The 27,403-nt window shown below is 44.7% G+C and overlaps 1 protein-coding gene across 1 annotated transcript in view; it reads right to left on the bottom strand.

Annotated features, from left to right (window-relative positions):
* Positions 1–1,176: 1,176 nt before the first annotated feature.
* Positions 1,177–27,403, bottom strand: part of LOC106600218 (protein-glutamine gamma-glutamyltransferase K) — a 47,138-nt gene continuing 20,911 nt past the window's right edge. Inside the window, exons 4-14 of the mRNA XM_014191538.3 lie at positions 25,387–25,638; positions 22,958–23,076; positions 22,654–22,761; positions 22,208–22,385; positions 13,974–14,112; positions 13,520–13,712; positions 13,189–13,342; positions 12,634–12,918; positions 12,186–12,346; positions 11,250–11,386; positions 1,177–9,755 (exon numbers count right to left, since the gene is read on the bottom strand). Of these exons, the coding sequence (XP_014047013.1) occupies positions 9,611–9,755; positions 11,250–11,386; positions 12,186–12,346; positions 12,634–12,918; positions 13,189–13,342; positions 13,520–13,712; positions 13,974–14,112; positions 22,208–22,385; positions 22,654–22,761; positions 22,958–23,076; positions 25,387–25,638 (1,871 nt within the window). The 3' untranslated portion in view covers positions 1,177–9,610. The remainder of the gene's footprint in view (positions 9,756–11,249; positions 11,387–12,185; positions 12,347–12,633; positions 12,919–13,188; positions 13,343–13,519; positions 13,713–13,973; positions 14,113–22,207; positions 22,386–22,653; positions 22,762–22,957; positions 23,077–25,386; positions 25,639–27,403) is intronic.

The raw sequence follows: 27,403 nt of genomic DNA, 5'->3' as shown, positions 1-27,403 counted from the left end.
CTTGAAAAATGGGTGTCTGATTATTTCTGGCTGGGTACTCTGCTGACATAATGTAATGTTTTGCTTTCGTTGTAAAGCCTTTTTGAAAGTCATATGTTTGAAAAATTGAAGTTTTTGCATTTTTGAGGAATTTGAATAACGCGCCACGGGATTACACTGGCTGTTGAGTAGGTGGGATGCAAGCATCCCACCTAGCCCATAGAGGTTAAGTTCCTGTTCTATGGAGTATGTTTGGGGTGTTTCCACGTAGGCCTGTGCACTACCTTTAAGGGACGTGTGGATGAGCCACACAGATCCCATTCATGCCAACTGTACTGTAGAGATCAAATTATATCACAGGAGGTTTGTGGCACCTTAGTTGGGGAGGTCGGGCATGTGGTAACGGCTGGAGTGGAATAGGTGGAAAGGTATCAACATCATCAAACACATGGTTTCCATGTGTTTTGATGCCATTCCATTCGCTCCGTTACAGCCATTATTATGAGCCGTCCTCCCCTCAGCAGCCTCCACTGAATTATATGCATGAGATTTTCCATTTCCTCAGGTTAAATTGTGCAAGACACACCTTTGCCTGACGCTACACAATTTGAATAGATAATAACAGGTTAATGAGGAAGCCAAGGGTGTATAAACTTATAATTCTGGATTTTGAAATAAGTGCGCCAGGGAGGGAAAGTTTGGCTACTAGAGGTATGTACTTGCTACTCTGTTACATTGAACAATGTCATCTTTCTGATCTATTCACACCTTTTTGTCCTACAGGGAGTCATCATGCAAATAACTTAACTTAAAAGTAACTTTCCAGTGTTTCAACATTTCTATGAAATATGACCTATAAATAATTACATTAAGAGTGAAATAGTTTTCCTTTCATGAAATAGTAATTAAGTATGTTAAAAAGCAGCTTTTTGTGTTGGAATGGTGTGGGTGCATATACAAGTCATTAAAAATATTTATGCGAGTAGACCGCTGATTGGCCAGCTCATCCTCCTCAGGATGACATGAGGAAATAGTAATACTTTTTAAACGGTTGGTTTGAGGTGGGGTTTATAAAGTGTTTTTTTTTTCTCCAATTAATGCTTTGACCACAAATACGAGTATAGGCTGAGTCGGCAACATTATTTGGGTATGAGTTAACAGAAAATGAACTTTTAAAGGGAGATTTTCACCGGGCAGTTTAACAGGGAACATTGTTTATTAACAAATACATTGACAATTGAAAAAAAAACATGTATATAGATGAATTAATACAATCTAAATGTAATGCGTTAAAACAGTTTCCTTTCTTGTATTTTAAAGTCCAGGGGTATAAAAACTCACAAACTATGAGAGCAGACCAAGGTCAACAAGGGCCATGGATACAACTGTAAACTCTCAGGAGGTGACTGCTGTTTGGAACAGTGATTTCATAAGAGCACTTTATGGCAAGGAAGCACTATTAGCAAAACAATTCTTTCATATAAAAATAAACAAACACATTGAGAAGGACTTCTTTAGGCATAAGCCTCATAAAATCAAACTGAAGCGCTTCACCTTCAAATAAAGCATGTTACGCTACATACAGTATATCCAACAATGTACAATGCATACATCTTGAATAATAACATCATTGGATACTCTTATGCTTTTACAGTGTATTAATAAAATATTTTGATGACAGAAGCTTGACATCATTTGTTCAGTACATTCTACTGAAAATACAGTAACGTTAGATCATGTATATCTAGATAATAAAATATACCACAGTATTTTTCATAAAGCATTTCAATGGCCCTAACAATAATTGTTTCTGTTTCTTCTTCATTAGTGTGGACGACCCTAACAGTAATGGCAAATCCATTTCAGAGCAAGGCAAACTGGTGAATCTAGTGGATATTGATCATGACGGCGCTGCAGAGATGGATAGATGCCGTCTTACGGGGTCCTGACAACAATTATTGTTGACCAATTCTGCTATGTGTGTTTTCTTTTTTTTTTACATAATATTCACGCCATCATTTCCTATGACCGAAAACAGCTTCTGGATATCAGAACAGCGATCACTAACCTCGATTCGGATGAAGATTTCTACTTCAACGAGTCGGCAGTTGTGGGTGTACTGCTCTCCTCAAGAGAGGCAAACGAGTGGGCTCCCTGACAAGACTACGTCGCCAAGTAACTAAACCGCCTCTACCCTCCGTTCTATTGGTGAACGTACAATCCCTAGAGAACAAACTGGACGAGCTCCGTTCGAGACTATCCTATCAACAGGACCTGAAGAACTGTAATATCCCATGTTTCTCAGAGTCGTGGTTGAACAAGGATGTGAATAATATACAGTACCAGTCAAAAGCTTGGACACCTACTGATTCAAGTTCTGTCATACTTTCCAGGTCTATGCCCAAACAGTTTGAGCTTTTAATGAAAAAAATGAATCTCTCCAGAAATAAGTCTCTCACTGTCTCTAACAGTCTCCGCCTGTTATAGACCCCCCTCAGCTCTCAGCTGTGCCCTGGACACCATATGTGAATTCATTGCCCCCCATCTATCTTCAGAGTTCGTTCTGTTAGGTGACCTAATCTGGGATATGCTTAACACCCCAGCAGTCCTACAATCTAAGCTAGATACCCTCAATCTCACACAAATTGTCAAGGAACCCACCAGGTACAACCCTAAATCCGTAAACATGGGCACCCTCATAGATATTATCCTGACTAACTTGCCCTCCAAATACACCTCTGCTGTTTTCAATCAGGATCTCAGCGATCACTGCCTCATTGCCTGCATCCGCTATGGGTCCGCGGTCAAACGACCACCTCTCATCACTGTCAAACGCTCCCTAAAACACTTCTGCGAGCAGGCCTTTCTAATCGACCTGGCCCGGGTATCATGGAATATTGACCTCATCCCGTCAGTCGAGGGTGCCTGGTTATTCTTTAAAAGTAATTTCCTCACCGTCTTAAATAAGCATGCCCCTTTCAAAAAATGTAGAACTAAGAACAGATATAGCCCTTGGTTCACTCCAGATCTGACTGCCCTTGACCAGCACAAAAACATCCTGTGGGGGACTGCAATCACATCGAATAGTCCCCGCGATATGCAACTGTTCAGGGAAGTCAGGAACCAATACACGCAGTCAGTCAGGAAAGCAAAGGCTAGCTTTTTCAAACAGAAATTTGCATCCTGTAGCTCTAACTCCAAAAAGTTTTGGGACACTGTAAAGTCCATGGAGAACAAGAGCACCTCCTCCCAGCTGTCCACTGCACTGAGGCTAGGTAACACGGTGACCACCAATAAATCCATGATAATCTAAAATTTCAATAAGAATTTCTCTACGGCTGGCCATTCTTTCCTCCTGGCTACCCCTACCTCGGCCAACAGCTCCGCACCCCCCGCAGCTACTTGCCCGAGCCTCCCCAGCTTCTCCTTCACCCAAATCCAGATAGCAGATGTTCTGAAAGCGCTGCAAAACCTGGACCCATACAAATCAGCTGGGCTAGACAATCTGGACCCTCTCTTTCTAAAATTATCCACCGCCATTGTTGCAACCCCTATTACCAGTCTGTTCAACCTCTCTTTCGTATCGTCCGAGATCCCTAAAGATTGGAAAGCTGCCGCGGTCATACCCCTCGTCAAAAGGGGTGACACTCTAGACCCAAACTGTTATAGACCTATATCCATCCTGCCCTGCCTTTCTAAAGTCTTCGGAAGCCAAGTTAATAAAAAGTTCACTGACCATTTCGAATCCCGCTGTGCAATCCGGTTTCCGAGCTGGTCATGGGTGCACCTCAGCCACGCTCAACGTACTAAATGATATCATAACCGTCATCGATAAAAGACAGTACTGTGTAGCCGTCTTCATTGACCTGGCCAAGGCTTTCGACTCTGTCAATCCCCGTATTCTTATCGGCAGACTCAATTGCCTTGGTTTCTCAAATGACTGCCTCGCCTGATTCACCAACTACTTCGCAGACAGTTCAGTGTTCAGTGTGTCAAATCGGAGGGCCTGTTGTCCGGACCTCTGGCAGTCTCCATGGCGGTACCACAGGGTTCAATTCTCGGGCCGACTCTTTTCTCTGTATATATCAACGATGTCGCTCTTGCTGTGGGTGATTCCCTGATCCACCTCTACGCAGACGACACCATTCTGTATACATCTGGCCATTCTTTGGACACTGTGTTAACTAACCTCCAAATGAGCTTCAATGCCATACAACACTCCTTCTGTGGCCTCCAACTGCTCTTAAACGCTAGTAAATCGAAATGCATGCTTTTCAACCGTTCACTGCCCGCACCCGCCTGCCTGACTAGCATCACTACTCTGGACGGTTCTGACCTAGAATAGGTGGACAACTACAAATACCTAGGTGTCTGGCTAGACTGTAAACTATCCTTCCAGACTCATATCAAACATCTCCAATCCAAAATCAAATCTAGAATCGGCTTTCTATTTCGCAACAAAGCCTCTTTCACTCACGCCGCCAAACTTACCCTAGTAAAACTGACTGTCCTACCGATCCTCGACTTCGGCGATGTCATCTACAAAATAGCTTCCAATACTCTACTCAGCAAACTGGATGCAGTCTATCACAGTGCCATCCGTTTTGTTACCAAAGCCCCTTATACCACCCACCACTGCAACCTGTTTGCTATAGTCGGCTAGCCCTCGCTACCTATTTTCATCGCCAGATCCACTGGCTCCAGGTCATCTATAAGTCTATACTAGGTAAAACTCTGCCTTACCTCAGCTCACTGGTCATGATAACAACACCCACCCGCGCTCCAGCAGGTATATCTCACTGGTCATCCCCAAAGCCAACACCTGCTTTGGCCGCCTTTCCTTCCAGTTCTCTGCTGCCAGTGACTGGAACAAATTTTTAAAAATCGCTAAAAGCTGGAGACTTATATTTCCCTCACTAACTTTAAACATCAGCTATCTGAGCAGCTAACCGATCGCTGCAGCTGCACATAGTCCATCTGTAAATAGCCCACCCAATCTACCTACCTCATCCCCATATTGTTTTTATTTACTTTTCTGCTCTTTTGCACACCAGTATCACTACTTGCACATCCCATCTGCTCATCTATCACTCCAGTGTTAATCTGCTAAATTGTAATTACTTTGCTACTATGGCCTATTTATTGCCTTACCTCCTCACGCCATTTGCACACACAGCATATAGACTTTCTTTTTTCTCTATTGTGTTATTGACTGCACGCTTGTTTATTCCATGTGTAACTCTGTGTTGTTGTTTGTTTCACACTGCTTTGCTTTATGTTGGCCAGGTCGCAGTTGTAAATGAGAACTTGTTCTCAATTAGCTTACCTGGTTAAATAAAGGTGAAAAAAGGTGTTTCTTTATTTTTACTATTTTCTACATTGTGGAATAATAGTGAAGACATCAAAACTATGAAATAACACGTAGTTACCAATAAAAGTGTTAAACAAATATATTTTATATTTGAGATTCTTCAAAGTAGACACCTTTTGCTTTTGCACACTCTTGGCATTATCTCAACCAGCTTCATGAGTTAGTCACCTGAAATGCTTGAAGGAGTTCCCACATATGCTGAGCACTTGTTTGCTGTTTTTCCTTCACTCTGCGGTCAAACTCATCCCAAACCATCTCCGTTGGGTTGAGGTCGGGGGATTGTGGAGGCCAGGTTATCTGATGCAGCACTCCATCACTCTTCTTCTTGGTCAAATAGCTCTTAGACAGCCTGGAGGTATGTTTTGGGTCATTGTCCTGTTGAAAAACAAATGATAGTCCCACTAAGCGCAATCCAGATGGGATGGTGTATCGCTGCAGAATGCTGTGGTAGCTATGCTGGTTAAGTGTACCTTGAATTCTAAATAAATCATAGATGGTGTCACCAGCAAAGCACCCCCATACCATCACACTTCCTCCATGCTTCACGGTGGGAACCACACATGCGGAGATCATCCGTTCACCTACTCTGCATCACACAAAGACTCAGCGGTTGGAACCAAAAACCTAAAATGTGGACACATCAGACCAAAGGACAGATTTCCACTGGTCTAATGTCCATTGCTTGTGTTTCTTGGATGATCTTCGCATGTGGTTTCCACCGTTAACCTCTCCAGCGTCTGATCCCGTTAGCGGGATCAAAATCCAGCGAAAAATCATATTGCCAATTAGCATAAAAAAATCATAATAAAAAAAAAATAATAATAATATATATATATATATTTTTATAGATACACCTCTCCTGAATCGACCCACGTCGTCCGATTTCAAAAAGGTTTTACAGGAAAAGCAAATCATTAGATTATGTTAGATGAGTCCATCGTAAAAAGCAGCAACATAGCCATTTTCCGACCAACCACTTGCATCACAAATAACCAAAAAACAGCTAAATGCAGCACTAACCTTTTACAAACTTCATCAGATGACACACCTAGGACATCATGTTATACAATGCATGCATTCTTTTGTTCAATAAAGGTCATATTTATATATAAAAACAGCATTTTACATCGGCGCGTAACGTTGACTGACTATTTTCCCCTCAAATGCGTCCCGGGAAACAGCGCATAATTCCATTTATTACTATTCGAAAACGATTTTTTAAATTTATATTGTCAATCTAACATTTATAGATGAATATCTCTTGAGAACACCTGTCATACCAAATTTTAAATTAACTTTACTGGGTAATCACACTTTGCGATAAAAGGAGATGCGATACACAGAAAATGAGCTAATAAACCAAGCTCGGCGCCATCTTGGAACAATCGCATGTCACATCTCATCTTGTATAATATTGTCAATAATCGCCTACCTTTAGTTGTCTTCATCAGAAAGCACTTCCAGGAATCCCAGGTCCACAACAGATGTATTTTCGGTCGAAAAAGTCCATAATTTATGTTCCATTAGCTTTCTGTTGTTAGCGCGTCTGAATGCTGTATCCAAATACTCTGCCGGGCGCGGCACAGCCGTTTCGAAATAAAACGTTTTTTTCCCATTTAGGTTCGTTCAAACATGTCAAACGTTGTAAAACATTAATCTTCAGGGCCTGTAACACCAAGAGAGCCAATAAGATTCGAGGGGGATGATTTCATTGTGTTTCAAACCGTTTACAAAGGTGGGGGTAGACATGGCCGCCGGCGTCATAATGGTGATGGCCCATCACTGTGACCAATTTCCAACGCGTCTCATTCACTGAGTTTCGACTGTATAAGGTTCAAACCACTGTGAAAAGACTGGCGACATCTAGTGGAAGCAATAGGAAGTGCTCACTGAACCATTGTTAACGGTGTGATTAATAGGGAAAGATGAGAAGTCGAGTCCACAATTCTGAATTCCACTTCCTGTTTCAATGGGTCTCGGGGTTTTGACTGCCATAGGAGTTCTGTTATACTCACAGACACCATTCAAACAGTTTTAGAGTATATGCATGTCCTAGCTTCTGAGTTTGATTAGTAGGCCGTTGAAAATGGGAACGAATTTTTTTCAAAATGCGCTGTGGCGCCCCCTATCCTAGGGTATCTTAAGCACAGAGGAGGAGATGTGATGTGTGGAGGTGCTTTGCTGGTGACACTGTCTGCCTTGAATTCTAAATAAATCGCCACTTTACCAGCATGGCTATCACATCATTCTGCAGCGATACGCCAGTCCCACTAAGAACAAACCAGATCTGGAATATAATTGACTATAGCTCATTGACTATAGCTCAGCATTCAACACCATTGTGCCCTCCACGCTCGTCAATAATTTCAGGACCCTGGGACTGAACACCTCCCTGTGAAACTGGATCTTTGACTTCCTGATGGGCCGCTCGCAGGTGGTGAGGATAGGCAACAACACATCCGACACGGTGACCGTCAACACGGGCCCCTCGGGTGCGTGCTTAGTCCCCTCTTGTACTCCCTGTTCACCCACGACTGCGTGGCAGTGCATGACTCCAACACCATCATTACGTTTGCTGATGACACGACGGTGTTTGGCCTGATCACCATGATGAGACAGCTTATATGGAAGTCAGTGACCTGGCAGTATGGTGCCAGGACAACAACCTCATTACATTACATTACATTTAAGTCATTTAGCAGACGCATTAAACAAAACTGTACATTTACAGGCGACTTACAAAATGGTGCATTCACCTTATGATATCCAGTGGAACAACCACTTTACAATAGTGCATCTAAATCTTTTAAGGGGGGGGGAGGGGGGGGGGTTAGAAGGATTACTTTATCCTATCCTAGGTATTCCTTAAAGAGGTGGGGTTTCAGGTGTCTCCGGAAGGTGGTGATTGACTCCGCTGTCCTGGCGTCGTGAGGGAGCTTGTTCCACCATTGGGGTGCCAGAGCAGCGAACAGTTTTGACTGGGCTGAGCGGGAACTGTGCTTCCTCAGAGGTAGGGGGGCCAGCAGGCCAGTGGTGGATGAACGCAGTGCCCTTGTTTGGGTGTAGGGCCTGATCAGAGCCTGAAGGTATGGAGGTGCCGTTCCCTTCACAGCTCCGTAGGCAATCACCATGGTCTTGTAGCGGATGCGAGCTTCAACTGGAAGCCAGTGGAGAGAGTGAACCTCGATGTCAATGTCAGCAAGACAAAGAAGCAGATCGTGGACTACAGGAAAAGGAGGGCCGAGCACGCCCCCATCCACATCGACAGGGCTGCAGTGGACGGAGCCTAGAGCTACAAGATTCTGTTTCCACATCACTAAGGCATTATCATGATCCACACACACCAACACAGTCCTGAAGAAGGCACGATAATGCCTCTTCCCCCTCAATGGCTAAAAAGATTATGCATGGGCCCTCAGATCCTCAAAAAGTTATATAGCTGTGCCGTTGAGAGCATCTTGACTGGCTGCATCACCACTTGGTTTGGCAACTGCTTGGAATTTGACCGCAATGCCCTACAGAGGGTAGTGCGTATGGCCCAGTACATCACTGGGGCCGAGCTTACCAGGCGGTGTCAGAGAAAGGCCAGCCAACCTCCCAAATAATAGAATGTTTGTTCTGATACCACACGGCAAGTGGTATCGATGCACCAAGTCTGGGACCAACAGGACTCTGAACAACTTCTACCCCCAAGCCATAAGACTGCTAAATAGTTAGTCCAGGTAGCTATTGGTTAACTATTTTTGTTCATCACTTACGCTACTGCTGTTTATTGTCTATCCTGTTGCCTAGTCACTTTATCCCTACCTACTGTATCTACCTCAATTACCTCGTACCCTAGCACATTGACTCGGGTACCCCGTGTATATAGCCAAGTTATCGTTACTCATTGTGTATTTATTCCTCGAATTATTATTTTTCTATTTATGCTTTTTCTCTCTCTGCATTGTTGGGAAGGGCCCGTCAGAAATCATTTCACTGTTAGTCTACACCTGTTGTTTACGAAGCATGTGACAAATACACTTGATTGATTTGAAAAACATGGCATGAGTATTAAAAACATTAACACTGGTAAAACAATTTAGTGTACAACTTCATCCAAAGATCAGGGTATTTCCATAATTACATGTCAGCATGAAAAAAATATGTATTATACTCAAATCATAGGGAAAACTGAATAAAAGGCTTCCCATTTTCTTTTAGGAGACTTGAATGAAACACCAGATAAGTGGACAGGAGAGAGCAGTTGAAGGCTCCCTCTCATTGGTCCTGGACAACGATGTCAGCAACCCCGTGCACCTGTGTCAGCTGTTTACAGTCCAGAGCTGCTACCAGCTTCCTGTGTCCAGCCTGGGTGGGTATGAAGTGTTCTGTCCGAGACACCGTAGAGTGGCTCCCAACATCACTTGAGAGAGGAGAGAGACAAGAGTTACTACTTAAAGCAGGGATGAGCAACTGATGGGGGACCACAAAAAATCTGAACTCATCATGAGGGGCCGCAGTGGCTCAAGGGTCTGGGTAACAACATCCATACCCACACATGTAGTCAGAGCTCTAAGTGAAACATTCGCCCTCCCGACAGCGGAGAGAGAAACTTTTAGAGTTAATTTCCTGCAATTCTACACATTGTCATGGAGCGTCTTAGAGAATATGTTGCAGTTTTAAAGGAATTTTGTTGCAATTCTACACATTTTGCCATGAGGCGGATAGAAGATTTAGCAATTTTATAAGTAATTTTATGCAATTCTAGTCATTTTGCCATGGGACGGAGAGAAAAAAATGTGACGTTTTAAAGCTAATTTCCTGCAATTCTACACATTCTGCCATAAGATAGAGAGAAATGTTTTCAGTTTTTAATATATCTGAGTGAGAGTGACTAACAAAATCAATGGGGGCCCCCCAGTTGTAGTAACCTTATAGTTACCATGATTACTACAAGTTTAGATAGCTGGCGTGACAGAAATTACGTATTTACCTCATTTGTTGGATATTTAAAAATGATTTACTTAAGGTATTTCTGTCCTACCAATGCTGTGTTAAAGAGATGGTTTCCACTCCAGCTTCCTGCAGCTAGTCTGGACTTATGGTCAAGCAAATGTGTTTTGCTAGAGATAGCTTGAGCTGACAATGACTTGGTGATTAAAAACCTAAAAACTGTCATTCTATAGACAAGATGTGGTGTGTGTGACCCGAGATAGAGAGAGCCTGGAGTTCAGAACAATGCCTCATCTTCCTGGCATCTGGGAAACTAAGCCGGGTTGGAAGTAAAACAACATCCCGTGAAGCAAACCAGGAGATGGACCAAGGAGGCTTATGGAAATGGTAGAAATGATTGACTAAGCATTTTTTAGGGCCTATATAAGATCTGTTTTTTTCATGATCAGTTAAGCACTCGGCAACACACTTTGGAGTGTGGGGTCAACGCTTTCATTATTGCAATAATTAATCGATGTTAAATAAAGGTGATTGCTTGAATAACTGTCCAAGCCTCTCTCAGTACTGACATTTCCACGGCACTGGCTAGACTAACTTATGATTAAATAAATAAATTGCTGACATGAGCTAATTGAGTGAAAGAAAATAAAAAAAACTGCTGATGGACAACCACATTTCAAAATTGATTATAACTCTCAACAGTAAGTTGAGTTCCCAAATTATTAAAAATGAAAAAAATTGAGGGAGGGAGGGAAATTGATCTATGTGCATGCGGCTTGTGTGTACCCCTTTGCCCATCCCTGACTAAGAGTAACTGGAAGAGGGACGGAGAGAAACAGAGGAGTTGATATTCATACGGAGAGAGATCGAAAGGAATATCATTACTGTAATTGACAGAGATAAAGTGAAAGAGAGAGGAGAGAGCAGTGTAATAACAAGCTAATAGAGGTGATTAGTGTCTTACCCCACAACCACCTCTTTGATCTCCTGCAGGCCCAGCCCCTCCACCCTGAGCACCACGCCCCTCAGTGTACGTGGCAGAGGGTTGGTGAACGTGATCTTGGCTGTCATCTTCTTACCTACCACCGCCTCCCCTATAGCCTGAGGAAACAAACACAATCATTATTTTCAGTGTTGTTTATCTGTGCAGTGACATCTGTATGCAGTCTGTGCCATGGTCCTGAGTCAAGACATCAGTACTTCATTTCTGTGGCATTACATTTGGTTTGGGATACTGAACAAAAATATAAACGCAACATGGAAAGTTGGTCCCATAATTTCATGAGCTGAAATAAAAGATCCCAGAAATGTTCCATATGTACAAAAAGCTTATTTCTCTCAATTGTTGGGTTTGGCAGTACGTCCAACCGGCCTCGACTGCAGGCCACGCGTAACCAGGCCAGCCCAGGACCTCCACATCCGGCTTCTTCACCTGCGGGATCATCTGAGACCAGCCACACAGACAGCTGATGAAACTGAGGAGTAATTCAGTCTGTAATAAAGACCTTTTGTGGGGAAAAACTCTCATTCTGATTAGCTGGCCTTGCTCCCCAGTGGGTGGGCCAGTTTACCAAGCGCCCCTGCCCAGTCTAATGAATTTATTTCAATTGACTGATTTCCTTATATGAACTTTAACTCCGTAAAATCGTAGAAATTGTTGCATGTTGCGTTTTATATTTTTGTACAGTACATGTTATTAATAGAGACTGAGGGGAAAAAAAATTCTGATAGAAATGAACATAACCAGCGTATTGTATACCATTGATTTAAAAAAAATGGTCTCTACACTGTTTGAAATTCAATTTTAAACAGCTTTATTGACCATCAAATTTACAAAAGATGGAAAAGGTATATCCTGAATCCCAGTAACAGATTGTGTTAATGCTAAACTGTGTCTTACCTCGATCCTGAGGTCGGGTGTGCGTAGCCTGAAGCTGGTCTGAGTGGCCAGGACCTGTTGGGTCTCACTGACCCGTCCAGACAGAGTCAGCATTAGAGCAGCCTGGTCCACCAGCTGGTCCTGGTAGCTATGGTAGGGCAGGACCCACTCCATGGTCTTCACTGAGGAGGAACAGAGAGAGATTACTACACATTCTACAGGAACCATTTGAGAGGATGCACGTTGGAGACAATTTTTGATATTACGGTGACTGAGCTGAAATGGTGGCAGTGGGGCTAGCTGCTGGCTTCTGTTTGCTTGAGATTTTAGTTGCCCTTAACTCCAGATCTAGGATCAGATTACCCTACCCCAATCCTAACCTTAACCATTAGGAGTATGACAAATATCTGATCCTGTAGCAGGGGTTAAGGACACCCTCCACCTCCAGCCACTCCCCTTGCTTACTAACCTTCATTGGGCTTGAGCGCCACAGGCATCTTGTCCTTCTTGACGGTGCCCTTCAGCACCCCGGTGTAGTACATGACTGCCACCTGGATGTGTAGCGTGGTCTTGCGGGTCTGGGAGCTCAAATTGGTCATCACGATGGTCAGCTGGGCGTCAGCCCCCATACGAGGCCCCTCTCCCTCCAACTTCACCTCCAAGCTCACGTCCTCCGCTCTGGATGTAGAGTACACGTCAGGCTTGGTGCCATAACGACTGGCCGTCTCCACGGCGATACGCTCCTCCTCTGATCCTGGTGGGGGGAGAGTGGTGAGAGAGGGAAGGGGGTGAGGAGAGAGTATTCTGCTGGAAACTTTGGTGTGTAAATATCTATCCCCGATGTCTGCACTGTTAATACATGAATAGTATGTTAATAGTATGTTTCCTCAGAGCCTCAGATGTGAACTCTGATATTACTGTCTTCGTACAGGTAACCATCCGAAACGTAGTGTTTTTATGTGTGTGTATGGTTGCCAAGCTACCCTCTGACAGTGTGTTGAAGTGTATGATGACATGACTGTACCTTCGGTGTGTTTGTACAGGTGTGTGATGTCATCACGTTCGTCAGAGCCCACAGCCTTGGTGCTGATGCAGTGGCCCACGGCCTTCTTTTCACATTGGATCTGAGTGAAGATACCATCCAGGTTCCTCTGCCAGTAGATCTTATCACTGTTCACCTGACCAGACACACACAGAGACAGACAGGAGAAATATGGAAAGTGTGCAATCTTTGATAAAACCTATGTAGTTGTCCAAGGTCAGTTTTGACGTTCCCTTTCTATTTTGAGATTTGGGATAGTTAAACTGAAAAACTGATCCTAGATTTTCGACCATCTCATTCCCATAGTACTCACCTCAGCAAAGATGAATGGTGTGTCGTATTTGAGGTAGACCTGGCCTGTGCGGATGGCGGTGACAGAAGCAGGGCCACAGCGGAAGGTCCCCTGGCTGGTCTCCTGGGGGGTGGCGTCTAATGCCTGCCAGCCGCCGTTACCAGGAGGAAGGTCTGGCCTGGCCATCCAACAGTCGTTCCATACATGGAAATTCCTACAGAGAGGAGGAGGGGTTTGAGATTACATAGTTAGGACCAGGAGTTTGACCATAGACATGTATTTATATAACTAGAGCCTGGTGTTTTTCTTGATCCAGTCACATGGTCAGGAGAATCTCCTAGGCCTTTTTATAGAGAATGATTTGTGTGGCAAGGCAATGGGTATTTAAAGTGGCACACTTTAAACTTGTGGCAGATTAGATGCATTTGATGTGACCAGGAAAACCGGGCCCTACTTAAAGTGGATGATAACTCACCAAACAGAGTCAGTGTTGAGTTCGTCGAACGGCTCCATATTCTCATCAAAATACATGTCTGTGGTGAGTGAGACGTCTGTGTCGTGGGCCGACTGGAAGTTTGTTACACTACGGCACGGTATACCCAAGCACCTGAGCACTGAGAGATGGAGAGAAAATGAAAAGGAGGGGGAGGGGGAGCGAGGACCACAAATAAGGCAAGGCATGAACAAAATTGACACAGATATGAAAAGCAAGCAAAGGAGAGAGATCGCACAGAGAGCAGTGGTGTAAAGTACTTAAGTAAACCCTTGTGTAGTCTTAACATTCTGTATACTCCCCTTGTCCTAAGGGTCAAAAATGACCTGCCTTCACTAAACCCCTAATATAAAAGCAGCTTAATTGAATTTTAAACCCCAAATCTATTTTGCATGAAGAAGCAACCTGTCATTCATCACAGACTTTGTGAATATCTGGGTTTTCCCTCTGCACAATGCAGAAATACTGCATTTAATCAGTGGACACCACTCATTTTTATTACAACACGTGTCATAATTGTTTTCTTTACTAAAGTAGAGGTTTATTATTATTATTATTATTGCTAAGGTACTGAATAGGTGTAAACAAATTTTTTTAGCAAGAGATACCACTTGTAAAGCGTAAGAAAGTTGCAGAAATGTGCAGAAAGTAGTTTTGAATGCATTTTATTGAAGGGAAACAATAACAGTCTTGAACATTTTTGGGAACATAGTGATATATTCTTATATACTGTACAATGAGGAATTCAACTACAAAATACTAGTCTTCTCCCATTTTTTTTAACCATTGCCCCCCCCCCCCCCCACAAGGTGTATAAACAACAACAATATATAAGAATAAAATAAGATACTCTAATTAGCACATGTAGGATAGTATGCAAGTGTGTGTGCATGGACTTTGCAGATGTATTTCTCACATGTGCAGCACGTAGTATTTGTTTCACAGTCCTTCTTTGGGGGGCAGAATTGGCATCTCCTCCTCTTACCTGCCCCAGCTGCAGCCTCAGGTGGATCAGGACAAGAATCAGCCCCCTGAACAGCTTTCACAAGTGCTGCAGAGGCTGCTGTGCATTCTTTGAATGTGTGGGGTTATAAGAGCCTTTCCCAGCTGCTCCAGGAACACACTCCTCTTGTTCCGCTTATCAGGCATCCAGGTAGGTTTGATCTTGTTCCATATCACAAAGACATTGTATGAGGACACATCAACGATGTTATGGACAACCTGGACAAGATGATGTTATGGAAGATGACCAGGGGCCAGCGGGAAGTCGTCCTCCTGCAGCTGTAAGTTCCAATCACCTTGTCCAGGTTGTCCATGCCTCCTTTGTGGTTGTAGTCCAGGATGGCTGGCTTCCTGTCCTCACAATCACTGATCTCAGCCGTTTTGTGCAGTGTGCTTAGGAGGACCACATTCTTGTTCGTCTTTGGGAGATAAGAAACTATATTGGTGGTAGGGGTGAAGGCAAACTTTGATGAAGGCCTCGCTCCCCCTTGTTGCGAGGAGTGCAGGGGGGAGCTCAGGCTTGTTCTTTCTAACTGTGCCAACCATGGTGATCTTCCTCTTCAGGAGCTGCTGGCTGAGTTCAATCAGTAGCACACATAATCTCAATTTTTCATTGTGTGTGTGTGTGTCTTTGTGGTTTATGTGGTGTGTAAATGATTTTATAACTGCCGGGTCAAAAATGACCCTAACACAATCATTGTACCCTGGTGGTGTACAGCTTTCATGGAAATATGAACAAAGGCGATGTTTCACTTTTTCTAATGTTATTGAAAAAATATAATTTAGGGGGTTTTCTCTGCTGTTAAACATGTTTTACCCTTAAGACAACACAAGGGTTAAGTAAAATACTTTAAAGTACTACTTGATGTCACGACTTCTACTGAAGGTGGCTCCTCTTCCTCTTCGGGCAGCGCTCGGCGGTCGTCGTCGTCGGTCTACTAGCTGCCACCGATCCCTTTTCCTTTTCGTTTGGTTTGGTCTGTCTTGTGTTACACCTGTTTCTTGTTTAGGTTCATTAGTAAGGTATTTATTCTCGCCCTACCAGTTTGGATTCGTGCGGGATTGTTTTGTTTTCCCTGTCGTGGTTTTGGGTAGCGTTTTATGTCTTTGGCTCATTTAGACAGGTGTATTTTCTGGACTGCGTTCCGGACCATTTGTGTGGACCGCTTGTTCTGGTCCTGTGCCTGTTTATTTTGAAGGACTCTGGAATAAATGCTTTCTCTGTATATTTAGTCTCCTGCGCCTGACTTCAAACCCCCCCCCCCCACCTCTCCTAGGGAGTTTTGACACTTGAGTAGATTTTTGGGTATCTGTACTTTACTTAACTTTTTTTTGTCAAGTTTTACTTTTATTTCACTACATTCCTAAATAAAAGAATGTACTTTTTACTCTACACATTTTCCCTGACACCTAAAAGTATTCGTTACATTTTGAATGCTTAGCAGGACTGTCACGGATGTCATAGGGTAGAGACCAAGACGCAGTGGGAAAATGTACACCCATCTTTTTATTAGGTGAAGAAGGAAAACACATAAACGTATACAAAACAAAATGAACTTGACAGTCTTGTCAGGCAAAACAGCTAAACAAGAACAATCTCCCACAAAAACCCATGAAAAACAAATTCCTAATTATAGGACCCTCAATCAGAGGCAACAATAACCAGCTGCCTCCAATTGAAGGTCCAACCCCAATTAACTAAACATAGAAATACAAAAGACTAGATAGAACATAGAAATATACTAACATAGAACAATGACTAACAAACCAGGGACTAATAAATCAAATACCCCTCTACCTAAACACATACACAAAACACACCCTGAACCACATAAAACAAACACCCCCTGCCACGTCCTGACCAAACTACAATAACAAATAACCCCTATACTGGTCAGGACGTGACAGTAACCCCCCCAAAGGTGCAGACCCCGGATGCACCTCACACAAATAACCAAAATAAACCAACAAAACAAAATAAATCCCAAAACTAAAGGGAGGGAAGGGAGGGTGGCTGCAGTCACCGACGGCTCCTGTGCTACACCCCCCCTCCCCAAACCTCCTACAGTGGAGGTGGCTTAGGCTCAGGCCTTAATCCCCTACCTGACCAAACCACCCCCACTGCATACCTTTGCCCGAGGCCAGTCACTGAAGACCCTGGACTGTCCTCTGGGAGCTCCGGACTGTAGGCAGACTCACTCGGTTCCGGACTGTAGGCCGACTCACTCGGTTCCGGACTGTAGGCCGTCTCACTCGGTTCCGGACTGTAGGCCGTCTCACTCGGTTCCGGACTGTAGACCGTCTCACTCGGTTCCGGACTGTAGGCCGTCTCACTCGGTTCCGGACTGTAGGCCGTCTCACTCGGTTCCGGACTGTAGGCCGTCTCACTCGGTTCCGGACTGTAGGCCGTCTCACTCGGTTCCGGACTGCACACTGTTGCCGGATACTCTGGACGGGGTACTGTTGCCGGATACTCTGGACGGGGTACTGTCGCCGGATACTCTGGACGGGGCACTGTCGCCGGATACTCTGGACGGGGCACTGTCGCCGGACACTCTGGACGGGGCACTGTCGTCGGACACTCTGGACGGGGCACTGTCGTCGGATACTCTGGACGGGGCACTGTCGTCGGATACTCTGGACGGGGCACTGTCGCCGGATACTCTGGACGGGGCACTGTCGCCGGACACTCTGGACGGGGCACTGTCGTCGGACACTCTGGACGGGGCACTGTCGTCGGACACTCTGGACGGGGCACTGTCGTCGGATACTCTGGACGGGGCACTGTCGTCGGACACTCTGGACAGGGTACAGTTGCCGGACACTCTGGACAGGGCACTGTCGTCGGAAGCTCGGGACTGGGCTGACGCACTGGAAGCCTAATGCGTGGGGCTGGTAGTGGAGGTACCAGACTGAAGACACGCACCTCAAGGCTAGTGCGAGGAGCAGGAACAGGCCGAGTTGGACTGGGCTGACGCACTGGAAGCCTGGTGTGTGGTGCTGGTTTAGGAGACGCCAGACTATGGATACGCACCTCAAGGCTAGTGTGAGGAGCGGGAACAGGATGTACTGGACCGGGCTGACGCACTGGAAGCCTAGTGCGTGGGGCTGGTACTGGAGGTATCAGACTGGAGACACGCACTTCAAGACTAGTGCGAGGAGCGGGAACAGGACATACTGGACTGGGCTGATGCACTGGACCGTAGAGGCGCACTGGCGGTCTCGAGCGCAGGACTGGCACCGCCCGTACTGGCTGGGTGCCCAATTCCCCCTGGCAAATGCGGGGCGCTGGCACTGCGCACACCGGCCTAAAAACACTTGGCCTTGCCACAGTACGCAATTACCCGAAGCACGGGACCTGTCCAGTCAAAGGTTGTTTAACAAAAGCACGGGGATTTGGCTTGGGGCTTAATCTTCGCCCAGCCAAACTACCCGTGTGCCCCCCCAAATTTTTTTATTGGGGCTGCCTCTCCGGTTTGAACGCCAACCGTGTTCCCCTGTAACTGTTTCTCTTCTCCTCGCTCCATTTACGACGTTCCTCCCTCGCTGTCTCCACCTGTTTCCATGGCAGGCGATCCATTCCAGCTTGGATCTCCTCCCATGTGTAGGATCCTTTCCCCTCCAAGATGTCCTCCCAACTCCAGTACTCCTTGTAGTCCATCTGTTGCGGCTCCCTCCTCCGCTGCTTGGTCCGTGTTTGGTGGGAGATTCTGTCACGGATGTCGTAGGGTAGAGACCAAGACGCAGCGGGAAAATGTACACTCATCTTCTTTTTATTAGGTGAAGAAGGAAAATACATAAACGTATACAAAACAAAACGAACTTGACAGTCTTGTCAGGCAAAACAGCTAAACAAGAACAATCTCCCACAAAAACCCATGAAAAACAAACTCCTAATTGTAGGACCCTCAATCAGAGGCAACAATAACCAGCTGCCTCCAATTGAAGGTCCAACCCCAATTAACTAAACATAGAAATACAAAAGACTAGATAGAACATAGAAATATACTAACATAGAAAAATGACTAACAAACCCGACTAATAAATAATAAATCAAATACCCCTCTACCTAAACACATACACAAAACACACCCTGAACCACATAAAACAAACACCCCCTGCCACGTCCTGACCAACAAATAACCCCTATACTGGTCAGGACGTGACAAGGACAGGAAAATTGTCAAATTCCTGCACTTATCAAGAGAACATACTAAACACAAATGCTTCATTTGTAGATATCTCTGAGTGTTGGAGCGTACCCCTGGCTCTCCGTAAATAAAAGGAAAAAAGAAAATGGTGCTGTCTGGTTTGCTTAACATAAAGAATTTGAAATTATGTTAAGCAAACCAGACAGCCCCATTTTCTTTTTCCCTTTTATTTACGGAGAGCCAGGGGTACGCTCCAACACTCAGAGACGGGGTACTGTCGCCGGACACTCTGGACGGGGCACTGTCGTCGGACACTCTGGACGGGGCACTGTCGTCGGACACTCTGGACGGGGCACTGTCGTTGGACACTCTGGAACTTTTGATACTAAATACAATTTTAGCAATTACATTTACTTTTGATACTTAAGTATATTTAAAACCAAATACTCAAGTATTATTTTACTGGGTGACTTTCACTTTTACTTGAGTCATTTTCTATTAAGGTATCTTTACTTTTACTCAAGTATGACAATTTGGTACTTTTTCCACCACTGCCAGAGAGTCAGCAACAAATGTGCCTGTGTGTCTGTGACAAAATTGTTAGGAATGAGAGGAATGCTGTCGGGGTATTTTGGGTAGATATCAGTTGTGGGACCCTATCAGAGGCACTGCTATGTGCTGCTCTGGGGTCAGCTACCGAGTGAGGGCCAACCTGATGTGATGGATAATGATATTGTTACTGTGTCTACCTCATTTCTACCAGCATGTCACATGTGCAACCAGAGGAAAAAAATTCTAGACCACCTTTACTCCACACAAAGAGACGTGTACAAAGCTCTGCCTCGCCCTCCATTTGGCAAATCTGACCATAATTATAGCCCCCTGATTCCTGCTTACAAGCAAAAACTAAAGCAGGAAGTACCAGTGACTCGCTCAATACAGAAGTGGTCAGATGAAAGGGATGCTAAGCTACAGTACTGTTTTGCTAGCACAGACTGGAATATGTTCTGGGATTCATCCGATGGCATTGAGGAGTATACCACAACAGTCAACGGCTTCATCAATAAGTGCATCGATGACGTTGTTCACACATTGACCGTATGTACATACCCCAACCATAAGCCATGGATTACAGGCAACAGCCGCAATGAGCTAAAGGCTAGAGCTGCTGGATTAATCCGGACGCTTATAAGAAATCCCGAAATTCCCTCACACGAACCATCAAACAGGCAAAGCGTCAATACAGGACAAAGATTGAATCTTACTAGACCGCCTCTGACACTCGTTGGGTGTGGCAAGGCTTGCAAACTATTACAGATTACAAAGGGAAACCCAGCCGCAAGGTGCCCAGTGAAGCAAGCCTACCAGATGACCTGAATGCCTTTTATGCTCGTTTTGAGGCAAGGAACACTGAAGCATGCATGAGAGCATCAGCTGTTCTAGACAACTGTATGATCACGCTCTCCGTAGGGGCCAGACGGATTACCAGGACGTATACTCAGAGCATGTGTGGATCAACTGGAGAGTGTCTTCACTGACATTTTCAACCTCTCCCTGACCGAGTCTGTAATACCTACATGTTTCAAGTAGACCACCATAGTCCCTGTGCCCAAGAACGCCAAGGTAACCCGCCTAAATGACTACCTCCCTGTAGAACTCACGTCTGTAGCAATGAAGTGCTTTGAAAGTATGGTCATGGCTCCCATCAACACCATCATCCTGGAAACCCTAGACTCACTACAATTCGCATAACGCCCCAACAGATCCACAGATGACGCAATCTCAATTGCACTCCGCACTACCCTTTCCCACCTGGACAAAAGGAACACACTATGTGAGAATGCTGTTTATTGACTACAGCTTAGTGTTGAACACCATAGTGCCCACAAAGCTCATCACTAAGCTAAGGACCCTGGGACTAAACTCATCTGCAACTGGATCCTGGACTTCCTGACGGGCCGCCCCCAGGTGGTAAGGGTAGGCAACAACACATCTGCCACGCTGATCCGCAACACGGAGGTCCTTCAGGAGTGCATGCTTAGTCCTCTCCTGTACTTCTTGTTCACCCAAGACTGCATGGCCAAGCCAACACCATCATTAAGTTTGCTGACAACACAATGGTGGTAGGCCTGATCACCGACAACGAAGAGACAGCCTATAGGGAGGAAGTCATAGACCTGGCAGTGTGGTGCCAGGACAATAACCTCTCCCTCAACGTAAGCAAGACAAAGGAGCCGATCGTGGCCCACTGGAAAAGTAGGGTCGAGCACGCCCCCATTCACATCGACGGGGCTGTAGCGGAGCGGGTCGAGATCTTCAAGTTCCTTGGTGTCTACATCACCAACAAACTATCATGGCTCGAATACACCAAGACTGTCATGAAGAGGGCATGATAACACATATTCTCCCTCAGGAGACTGAAAAGATTTGGCATGGGTCCCTAGATCCACAAACAATTATATAGCTGCACCATCGAGAGCATCCTGACGGGGTGCATCACCGCCTGGTATGGCAACTGCTCTGCATCCGACTGCAAGGCGCTACAGAGGGTAGTGCCTATGGCCCAGAAGACTCCAGCCACCCAAGTTATAGACTGTTCTCTGCTACCGCATGGCATGCGGCCCAGGAGCGCCAAGTCTAGGTCCAAAAAGGCTCCTTAAAAGCTTCTACCCCCAAGCCATAAGACAGCTGAACAATTAATAAAATGGCTACCCGGACTATTTGCATTTTTTTACACTGCTGCTACTCGCTGTTTATTATCTATGCATATTCACTTTATCCCTACCTACATGTTCATATTGCCTTAATTACCTTGAATAACCTATAACAACACACATTTACTCGGTACCAGTACCCCCTGTATATAGCCTCATTATTGTTATTCTATTGTGTTACCATTTTTACTTTATTATATTATAATAATAAAAATATTATATTTTCTTAACTCTTATTTTTAAAACTGCATTGTTGGTTAAGGGCTTGTAAGTAAGCATTTCACGGTAAGGTCTACACCTTACCGGCGCATGTGACAAATAAAATGTGATTTGATTTGATTTGACACACCTGTGGTGGTGACCCCAGAGAAGACCCAGCACTGTCCGTATTTGACAGGCAGGCCTCCCTCCTTTTGGTACTTCTTCAGGATCTCCACACTGCCATTCCAGGCTGTAGGGGAAACTCCTCCTACATAGTTCCCTGACCAATTCCCTGCCAGGACCCCGTTGTCATCTTGGGAGTTGATCTGGAACGCAACAAAGGGAGAGACAGTTTTATTTTCAATAAGATAAAATACAGCAGCATGTGGTTGTTTTTATTTAACCAGGTAGGTCACTTTTTTTTTTTTTACCTTAACGTTATAGTAATGGTCATGAAATGAACATCAACATACCTCAACATATTTCAGATCAATGAACATACGCCAGGAATAGATAAACGGGAAAGTATGTGGAGTATGAGAAATAAGAAATATGCTCACTACTGGAGGTCATATAAGTTGACAGGTAACTCACCATGGCAGATATGACTCTGACCACGTTGACAGGGTCCCCTCTACCAGGCGGAGGGATCTCACTCTTCTCCAGCACATAGAGACAGGCCTCCAGCATCCCCTCAAGGAACTGAACAGCACAGAGAGTGGGAAACAGACAGACAGGCAGAGATGGAAGACATGATAGGGGTCAACCAATGAATAAATGACTGTTATTCTGTGGTTCATAAATGACTTGAACGACTGTGGTTTTCGGAATGACTGGAATTCACAGAAATACTTCATCGCAACCACACTTGATTTTTAATTCCCTCCCTGTCTCGTACTTGTCCGTAGTTCCACGTGCGACCTCCAATCTGTTTCTCTGTGCCGTAGTAGAGTCTTCCTGTGTCATTCAGCACATACTCCTTCTTCTCCTCCTCATCATCCATGTACACTGTGTCATCTTAGGGGGAGTGGGAAGGGGGACAAAGATTAGGTATACATTTATCAGTTATGCATTGCAAAAATTATTAGTTTAATTTATAGTTTTTCTTAACATTTCTGAAATGTAATCTGGTGTAAAGTCCACAACACAGTCAAATCTGCCACAAATAACTATTTTGATAAACACCGGGGAGAATCAGACAGAGAGGCCAGGATAGGGTTCACTGTTATTTGCTGAATATCTGGACCATACAAAGCATGGAGAGTGAGAGTAGCCAGGAGAGGGTTAATCACTACTAACAAAATGTCTGGACTTCACAAAGCATGGAGAGTGAGTGTAGCCAGGAGAGGGTTAATCACTACTAGCAAAATGTCTGGACTTCACAAAGGATGGAGAGTGAGTGTAGCCAGGAGAGGGTTAATCACTACTAGCAAAATGTCTGGACTACACAAAGCATGGAGAGTGTTTACTAGTACTAGAGACCAGAATAAGTTTAAATGTTGCTAGCACAGTGAGGGGCCTTGCGCTCACTGAGGGGCCTTGCTCATTTAGAGGAAAAGGGCTGGATTGTGTGAAATCATCGTAAAGGGATAATACAGTGGAGTAAGGACCCTCTGGGAATATCTGGTTCTCTCTTTTCCATCCGTTTGTTGTCTTTACTGACCACATGGACGTGATTATCTGTGTGAGACACTGAAACAGGAGAAAGCTGTTTGGGAGGAGGGACAAGAAGAAAGGGAGGCAGAGGAAAAAGCTAGAGGGGGGACGGAGGGAGGGAGAACTAGCAGAAGGGGCAGAGAGGTTAAACGACATGCTTGGGAGCAGTGGTCAAAATGGGATGTGGGAAGGAAGAGGTACAAAAAGGCTCCACAAACTAATGGAGGGAGAGGACGCTATAAAGAGGGAGTGGTAGAATCGCAAGGAGGAAGGGAGGAAGGGCAGAGGTTGTGTAGAGGTTTTATTGCAGGATCTAGCAGCTGAGATTTGGCTGGCTTTACTCCTTAATAAACATCTACAGCACGTGGAGAGAGAGAGAGAGAGAGAGAGAGAGAGAGAGAGAGAGAGAGCAAGGGAGGGAGAGCAGATTGCCTCCAGCAGCTGTATTACTGTCATATTCCCCTACGGCGCAAGGCAGTTTGTACAGGAATTGCGCAGAAGTTCTCTTGTTCTAACTCCAGAAACCTCAAAATACAGGATTGATTGAAAAGACAATATAGCAACATAAGGGAAAACAGGCCAAGCAGGCCAACATGTCAATTGGCAAAGACCATAGTCCCAAGCAAATGTACGTGTTGTCTTGACGTGCAACCAGAGAATGAAACAAACATTCTGGGTCACACTGGGTCAAGCTGTAACTTTATGATGGATAGCAGCACATTATTGGGCAGTGAGCTGAGTTTCCCGCCTATGTGCAAATTTACATTAGCGCTTCTCTGAGAGACCAAGAGGCTAAATAGAGCACAGTCCTAGAGCCAGCCTCTGTTAGACACTGAGGGTACAAAACATTAGGAACGACTGGTCTTTCCATGACATAGAAGGTGAATCCAGGTGAAAGCTATGATCCCTCATTGATGTCACCTGTTTAATCCACTTCAATCTGTGTAGATGAAGGAGAGGAGACAGGTTAAAGGATTTTTATTGCTTGAGACAATTGAGACATGGATTGTGTGTGTGGCATTCAGAGGGTGAATGGGCAAGAAAGAAGATTTAAGTGCCTTTGGTATGGCAGTAGGTTCCAGGCGCACCAGTTTGTGTCAAGAACTGCAACGCATCTGGGTTTTTCATGCTCAACAGTTTCCCATAAATAACAAGAATGATCCACCACCCAAAGGACATCCAGCCAACTTGACATAACCGTGGGAAGCATTAGAGTTAACATGGGCTAGCATCCCGATGGAACTCTTTCGACTCCTTGTACACCATGCCCCGACTTATTGAGGCTGTTCTCAGGGCAAAAGGGGGTGCAACTCAATATTGGGAAGGTGTCCCTAATGTTTTGTACACTCAGTGTGTAAACCCTAGCTCTTTTGAACTCTACGTCTACTCTGTGATCTGTCACTTAGTCCTGGTGTTTAGATTGGGCCATAAGTCTGTTCCTATAGCAATGGAATAACAACATTGAAACATTAGACTTATATACAGCATTGAAGCTGAACTGTGATACAATGGAATACCTTTGTTTGACCCACTGTGTCAACTTTAGGTGAGCACGGGGGTTGGGGTTGGCACTTCAGTGGCAATGGTATGGTTCTTAACGTGCAGACCAATATTTATTTTTCTCCCCCTTCTCTCTCATTCCTTCCTCCCTCATTTCCCAACAGTCTTTACCTTCACACCAGGGGTTGAACAGCATGACGATGTCTTTCCTGGTGTCGTGTGTGGTTGCAGACTCGCCCTTCGGAGACTCCACGGTCACGGTGAGCTTGTACTGGCCAATCACAGCTTTGGCATGCGAGTTGACGGACAGCTTGATCCTGTTGCCGTTCCGCTCCACTATCTTGGCCTCCCAGCGGTCGTCTTCCAACTCTTCCACCAACTGAATGATGACGTGCGTGTTCTTTGACACCATGGGGAGGGGTCCTGTCAGACACATTAGTAAACGGTTTGTCAGGTTATCATTTATGGTCATCATAAGCTTGTGCCAAATGGTGCCCTTATATAGTGTAGTGCACTATAGGGAATAGAGGGGCCATTTCAGGTAAAGCTTCAGGGGGATTGAAGCAGTGTAATATTGGTGGAATATCATTGTAATAACAGTGTAGTGGTGCCTGAAACCCATCTCAACAAACTATGCAGTGTTCAGGACCATTGTGTTACTCCAAAAGATCGCCGTAAAGATTGATTGTTCTCTTATCTCTGATGGAAACCGTACCAACCCACATCGAATTCCTACTGCACCTTTCTTGGACTTAAGCCCTCACCCTTCACACAGAAAAGGTCCACAATACACACGCAATAATTGAAACCTGCTTTCAGTAAAATACACCATACACACACACTAGTGTATGCACACATGCACACACACAGCTAACAGCTACACTTGACTGGCACACACATTCTATTGCAGAGGCAGGAATCACATTCTTCACATAACCAGAGGGATGGAAATTCCAATACCGTCACACTCCACTTGGCAAATGCCAATGCTGACTATTTATACAGAGTGAATGTGTGTGTAATTGCATGTAATTGCATGTGTGAAACAGCAAGAAAAAGCTCTGCAAACTATACCAGTTAAACACTGTCTTGTATTGAATTGACCTTAAAAGAGTTGAAATAAAGGTAAGATAGTGGAATGACAACGAGCAGCCTTTAAAGGTAACGTGTAGTCTGCTGTGCAGGAAAGTGAGGAAACCACAGTATCCACACCACTGTAATTCAGAGCCTGTTGTGCCAGAGAGTGACAGTGCCAAAACCAAATGTAAACCACAAGTGTGTCACTGTTATGCAGTTCAGTTCAGCTTAGGTAAACAGAGCTTAGTACTGTGAAAACTCCACTGAGAGCAAATACACAGAACGTCTTCACACATACAGTGGGGTCTGAAGTTATTGACACCCCTTGATAAAGACGAGCCAAAATTGGCCGTATCAAATGAATAATTGAAATACTGAGCTATGTTGTATGCTCAAAACATATGGGAGAATATATTATTTTATACTAATACAACTGCTCAGAGAAAGAGATTTTGTTTATCAAGTACTCATTTTGATAATCTTCGTCTGTGCTTACCGACTGTCCTCTTCAATTCAAACCAGAGGTTTTCAATGGGATTTAAGAAATGGCAATTGCAAAATGTTGATTTTGTGGTCAACCATTTCTTTGTGGATTTTGATGTGTGCTTGGGGTTATGGTCTTGCTGGAAGACCCACTTGCGGCCAAGTTTCCTGGCAGAGGCAAAGTTCACAATGCTGTTGACCTTAACAAGGGCCCCAGGACCAGTGGAAGCAAAATAGTCCCATAACATCCAGTGGTGTGTATTCATGGTTGCCAAGGGAAGCCAGACTTCCCCCAAAAATGTACCAAGAAATGTTAAAAAATATATTTTGTCTCTCTGTGTTTCATAATTCTCCTTCAATTCGCAAGAGGCTGAATGTATCTCACCAGAAAAAGCATCTAAGTGAGCGAAACAACTTCCCACTGTCTCTGTATGTGTATCCCATCTATCGGATGCTGTCTGGTCAAAAAGAGTATGGCATTGTTGCCGCCTGTAGCATTGAATGCAAGGAAAGCCAGCGAGCATTTGGCCTCCCTTTATAAAATAATAGCCAATCAGTGTTGAGCTAAACTGAGCTCAACTGTGAATGGTTCTGGCGCACCAAAAAAAGGGTCAAGGGAAGCCCATTT

This window comes from Salmo salar, chromosome 03 (assembly GCF_965601325.2).
Source record: "Salmo salar chromosome 03, fSalSal1, whole genome shotgun sequence".
Lineage (NCBI taxonomy): Eukaryota > Metazoa > Chordata > Actinopteri > Salmoniformes > Salmonidae > Salmo > Salmo salar.
This window is presented reverse-complemented; position numbering and strand designations above follow the sequence as displayed.